At 40.5% G+C, this 6,678-nt stretch overlaps 1 protein-coding gene across 1 annotated transcript in view; it reads left to right on the top strand.

Annotated features, from left to right (window-relative positions):
* Positions 1 to 6,678, top strand: part of TGFBR1 (transforming growth factor beta receptor 1) — a 174,706-nt gene that overhangs the window by 117,101 nt on the left and 50,927 nt on the right. Inside the window, exon 7 of the mRNA XM_069730399.1 lies at positions 4,026 to 4,150. Coding sequence (XP_069586500.1) covers positions 4,026 to 4,150 — 125 coding nt within the window. The remainder of the gene's footprint in view (positions 1 to 4,025; positions 4,151 to 6,678) is intronic.

The following is a 6,678-nucleotide window of genomic DNA, read 5'->3' as shown; positions in this document are numbered from 1 at the left end:
ATTGCTTATGGATTGAAAACACATTTCATATATATGTCACACGGATGCTAGGTGAGAATAATCACATTGTACTCGCATTACACGACTTTTCAGGAATGGCATCGGACCGATTTTATTAACGCTGATTGGTATAAACCCTTAGGCTATGTGCACATGTTCAGGGTTTCTTGCAGAAATTTCCTGAGAAAATCCTGAAATTTTCTGCAAGAAATCTGCATGCGTTTTTTGCGCGTTTTTACCGTGTTTTTGGTGCGTTTTTTTTTGCAGATTTTTCTGGACATTTCCCAATGCATTATATAGTGGGAAATCCGTGAAAAATCCGCAAAATTAATGAACATGCTGCGTTTTTTACCACGATGCGTTTTTTTCACAGGAAAAAACGCATCATGTGCACAAAAGTTGCGGAATTCATTAAAAATGATGGGATGCATAGTGTATGCTGTTTTTTTTGCGGTTTTATAGCGTTTTTATCGCGAAAAAAAAGCGAAAAATCAGCAACGTGTGCACACAGCCTTACAGTCATTGTAGATATTTTATATCCGCTGTAACCTTCCATGCTAATATTTCTGGTTGAGTTCAAACCTGTAACCTACTGTAAGTGCTATCAGGGTTGTACACACTTTGCAGATTTATCTGTGGATTTTTCTGCACTAAATCCGCAGCTCTTGGCAGAAAACACAGGTGCATTTTTTATGCTTTTTTGCGGGGTTTTGATGCAGATTTGTATGCGTTTTTGAAAGCTTAATAAAGATCTCTTGCACAAAAAACACAAAAAAAAGATTTATGATGTCATTTCTTGTCTAACCTCCTTTTACATTTGTCCAACCCACACTCCATAACACAGACAGACAGACAGACAGACAGACAGACAGACAGACAGACAGACAGACAGACAGACAGACACATAGATAGATAGATACATAGATAGATAGATACATAGATAGATAGATAGATAGATAATAGATAGAAGGAATTAGATAGATAGATAGATAGATAGATAGATAGATAGATATGGGATAGATAGTATCTATCGATCTATCTCATTCCTTCTATCTATAGATAGTTAGATATAGATAGAAGGAATGAGATATATAGATGGATACATAGATATAACTATTCATATATCTATCTAAAGATATATCTATGGATAGATATATCTCTGGATAGATGTAGATAGATATATGTATAGTTAGATTGATCGACTGATATCTATAGATACATAGATATATCTATAAATATATCTATATGGATAGATATATCTATGTATCTATAGATATATCTGTCTATAAATACATCGATAGATCTATAAATAGATCTATAGATGGATATATTCATATCTATCTCTATACATATATCCATAGATATATCCAGAGATATCCATCTATAGATATATCCATACATATATCTATAGATATATCCATAGATATATAATAGCAAGGCCGATGTTTATTAATGAACAATATGTTTAATTTTGATTAAAAAAAAAAAAAGGGAAGAAAGATAGCGTGGGCTCCCGCGCAATTTTCTGCGCCAGAGGGGGAAAGCCGACGGCCATGGGCCTTGTATTTGTAGCCTGGAAATGGGGCAATACCCATGGATCTTCCCAGGCTATGAATATCAGCCCGCAGCTGTCTGGATAGCCTTTACTGGCTATTAAAATAGGGTGACCCCTCCAAAAAATAACGTGGGGTCCCCCTATATTTTATAGCCAGAAAGGCTACGCAGACAGCTGCGGGCTGATATTCATAGCCTAGAAAGGGGCCATGGATATTGAAGCCCCCCCCCCCTGTCCTCCGCAGTCCAATTAATAGCGAGTGTCCCACGACGATCTCCCCTATAGAACAGTGTCATTGGGGGATGTCACCGCTCTATAGGGCCTCCCAGTGATGAACTGACAGGAGACAATGGCTCCTGCAGTCCATCACTGTAGAGGTTACTGTAGTTCACTCTCTTTATGGCAATGCTGCGTGGGAATTTTCCCACACCGCAGTTCCACAAGTGAGAGTAAGAACTATTTCTCACAGGCGGAGGGATACAGTGCGGAAGGATACCTTCCGTCGTTTTACCCGGAGCCCCTGGAGAGCGGTCGCATCAGCTGATGCGGCAGCTCTCCACGGGAGATTATCGTGGGACACTCATATTAATTGGATTTCTGTGGATCAGGGAGTATATTGTTTGTCTATTATTTTAAACATTTTTACAGGTGATCAATGGCTTCGGGAATCAAGGTGATGGTGATTATGTGTTGTATGTAGTATGTACTGTATGTTCTATATGTTGTATGTATTGTTTGTTATATGTATTGTACTATGTTGTATGTACTGTATGTTGTATGTACTATATATGTGTGTATGTGTTTTTGATTTTTTTTTTTTTTCTTTCATTCAGGCATAGCCGGATGCCCACTTACAGCCCCACAGACTCCATACACGCAGACCCTGCCCGCACACATACACGCACACAGTCTCTGCCCACACACTTCCCCCCCCCCTCCCGATCTGCAGCGTTCCATCCGCAGCTAAAGCACGTTTCCGCTCATTTTTTTCCGCAGCGTGTGTACAGCGGATTTGGTTTTCCATAGGTTTACATGGCACTGCACACCGCATGGAAAACTGCTGCAGATCCGCAGCGTCAAAAACGACGCGGATCCGCCGGCAAAACCACAACGTGTGCACATAGCCTCAATGTCCTTGCACGGAGGCATGAGGCCTCATTCATGAAAGATTGATACCTGTTGTGTGTTTTGGAGACTCTCCTGGTTTTGACATAAAAATACTAATATGGAGTAAAATATACTGCCATATGAATGAAGCCCAAATGTGTCCCTTTTAACCCCTTTCTGACCTCGGAAACCCCCGCTTTAATGTGTGCTCCGGCTGTGAGCCCGCATCAAAGCCGGGACACGTCAGCTGTTTTGAACAGCTGACATGTGCCCTCAATAGAGGCGTGTGGAATCGCGATTCACCCGCTGCTATTAACTAGTTAAATGCCGCTATAAAACGCTGACAGCGGCATTTAACTACCGCTTCCTGCCATCGGCCCGGAAATGAACGCATAGCTGACCCCCGTCACATGATCGGGGGTTAGCGATGCGTTGCCATGACAACCAGAGGTGTATTGAAGACCTCTATGGTTGTTGATGCCGGCTTGCTGTGAGCACCACCCTGTGGTCGGCGCTCATAACAAGCCTGTAATTCAGCTACATAGGAGCGATCTATGCATGTAGCAGAGCCGATCAAGTTGTGCCAGCGCCGATCAAGTTGTGCCAGCTTCTAGCCTCCCATGGAGGCTATTGAAGCACGGCAAAAATAAAAATAAAAATGTTTTAAAAAATATGAAAAAAATATAAGTTTAAATCACCCCTCTTTCGCCCCATTCAAAATAAAACAATAAAAAAAATCAAACCTACACATATTTGGTATCGCCGCGTTCAGAATCGCCCGATCTATCAATAAAAAAAGGATTAATCTGATCGGTAAATGGCGTAGCGAGAAGAAAATTCAAAACACCAGAATTATCTTTTTTTTGGTTGCCGCAACATTGCATTAAAATGCAGTAACTGGCGATCAAAAGAACGTATCTCTACCAGAGTGATATAATTAAAAACATCACCCGACCCTAGATCATGAAAAATGGAGACGCTACGGGTATCGGAAAATTGCGCATTTTTCATTTATTTATTTTTTTTAGCAAAGTTTGGATTTTTTTTTACCACTTCGATACTAAAGAACCTAGACATGTTTGGTGTCTATGAACTCGTAATGACCTGGAGAATCCAAATGGCAGGTCAGTTTTAGCATTTAGTGAATCTAGCAAAAAAACAAACAAACAAAAAAAAAACAAGTGTGGGATTGCACTTCTGTTTGCATGGCCATATTGACGGGAAAAATAAAAACGTTATGGCTCTGGGAAGGAGGGGAGCGAAAATGAAAAAACGAAAATACCCCGGGTCATGAAAGGATTAAAGGGAAACTGTCACGTGACAAACATGCTATTACAACAAATTATTTTGATTTATATTATAGATACATGGCACCAGAGGTTCTTGATGATTCTATAAATATGAAACATTTCGAGTCCTTTAAGCGAGCTGATATCTATGCAATGGGATTAGTCTTCTGGGAAATAGCCCGTCGTTGTTCAATCGGGGGTAAGTTCAAATCCTTGATATGGATTATGTATGAATTGTGTGTTTTTATCTGTTTTTCCCAGAGTGTTTTTTTTTCCCTTTCATTTATTGATACTTAGATGACACCAGATCACTTAGCCAATTGATTAGCTGTAGTGGTCAAGTGATCTAAGTTTGTCTTCTCCCCCTGCAACCATAACAACCAAGACCAAGTGCAGCTCAGGAGGGCAGGAGATGAGATTTGCTGACTTTCTATTATTTTTATGTTCAGAAAGCCTGGAGTAAAAAAAAAAAAAAAACTAATTAATAATATAGTGCTTGTCGCCATTATTGGCACCTCTACATTTTTTTTCTTAAGACTGTACAATATCTTCAGAAATAAATGGAAATGTAACAGTTATATCATTAGGATTTTTTCATTAGTGGTCCAAAGTAATACAACTATAAAACGTTGTTTTTCAACTTACCGTATATACTCGAGTATAAGCTGACCCGAGTATAAGCCGAGACCCCAAATTTTGCATCAAAAAACTGAAAAAACCTAATGACTCGAGTATAAGCCTAGGGTGGAAAATGCAGCAGCTACCGGTAAATGTCAAAAATAAAAATGGATACCAATAAAAGTAAAATTAATTGAGACATCAGTAGGATAAGTGTTTTTGAATATCCATATTGAATCAGGAGCCCCATATCATGCTCCATACAATTTGATGGCCCCATAAGATGCTCCATACAAAATACGCCCCATATAATGCTCCACACAGTTCATGATGGGCCCCATAAGATGCTCCATATTAAAATATGCCCTATATAATGCTGCACAAATGTTGATTATGACCCCAGAGGATGCTCCATAGAAACATTTGCCCCATATAATGCTGCACAAATGTTGATTATGGCCCCATAAGATGATCCATGCAGACATTTTCCCCATATAATGCTGCACAAATGCTGATTATGGACCCATAAGATGCTCCATAGAGATATTTGCCCCATATAATGCTGTACATGGCCCCATAAGATGCTCCATAGACTATTATGCCCCATATGCTATTGCTGCGTTTAAAAAATAAATAAATGACATACTCCCCTCTCGTTTCTCAAACCCCCGTCACTTGATATAGTCACCTGTCCGCGTTCCACCACCGAGCGCCTCTGTCTTCTGCGTCCTCTGCACTGACATTCAGGCAGACGGCGGCGCGCATACTAATCGTCATCGCGCCCTCTGACCTGAACGTCACTGCAGAGGACGTGGAAGATGGAGCGGCGCCCAACGGGGGGACAGATGAATATCGTGCACTGCCCCTGTCATACTCACCTTCTCCTGGCGCAGTCCCTGCACGTCCCTGGTTCTCCGGGTGTTGACAGCTCTTACGACGTTGAGCGGTCACATGGTACTGCTCATTACAGTAATGAATATGCGGCTTCACCCATATGGGAGTGAAGTCTGGTCCATATTCATTACTGTAATGAGCGGTACCATGTGACCGCTCACTACAGGAAGAAGCTGTCAGCGCCCGGAGAACCAGGGACATGCAGGGACCACGCCAGGAGCAGGTGAGTATGATTAGACTGCTGCCGCTCCCCCTTCCCTGCTGGCCCCTGGGAATGACTCGAGTATAAGCCTAAAGGGGCAATTTCAGCCTAAAAAAAGGGCGGAAGTTCTCGGCTTATACTCTTGTATATACATTACATGTTGCAATTTAAAAGAAACAGAATAAACAGCATGTGCAACAATAAAAGCACCCCTAATAAATACTTGGTTGCCACCCTTTGGCACTGATGACAGCCTCCAAACGTTTCTTGTACCCATCAATAAGCTTCTTGCACTTCAGCTGGTATTTTCTCCCAATCTTCCTTTGCAGTTTGTTCAAGTTCTTGAACGTTTGCAGGGTTCTTTTTTTAAATGACAGATTTCAGCTCACCCCAAGGATTTTCAGTGGGATTGAGGTCAGGACTCATTGCTGGCTATTTTAAAGTAGTCCATTTTTTCTTTTTTAACCTTTCCTTTGTGCTTTTGGATTGTGCTTTGGGGTCATTGTCTTGCTGGAGGATCCATGATATTTGACTAAAACCAAGTTTTCTTAAACTGGGTTGGACATTTTGCTCTAAAATCTCTTTAGTTCTCTGATTTCACGATTCCTGTGATACGGTCAAGGCCTCCAGTATCAGACTCAGCAAATCAACCCCACAGCATTATGGATCCTCCACATGCTTAACTGTTGGCAGGGTGTTCTTTTCCTTATAAGTGTCATTATTTGTCTATAATCAAACTGTAGCTTTGCATTGCCAAAAAAACTCTTTTTGTTTAATTTATGAAAAGATCAATTTCCCAGAAGAATTGTGGTTTTTCAAGGTACACTTTGGCAAAATTCACTTAAAATAATCGAACTTCTTAATAATATTGCACACCGAAAATTGAAATTGGGATACCATAGTCTTTGGATTTTGTAAGTTTGTCCACTGACAAAGACATGAGCAGTCTATAATTTTAAGGGTAGGTTAATTTTAACATTGAGAGATAGAATATCAAAAATAAAACCAGAAAA

This window comes from Ranitomeya imitator, chromosome 6, assembly GCF_032444005.1.
Source record: "Ranitomeya imitator isolate aRanImi1 chromosome 6, aRanImi1.pri, whole genome shotgun sequence".
Classification (NCBI taxonomy): Eukaryota; Metazoa; Chordata; class Amphibia; order Anura; family Dendrobatidae; genus Ranitomeya; species Ranitomeya imitator.
The sequence above is the reverse complement of the archived record's forward strand: the minus strand, read 5'-3'. Positions and strand labels throughout refer to the sequence as shown.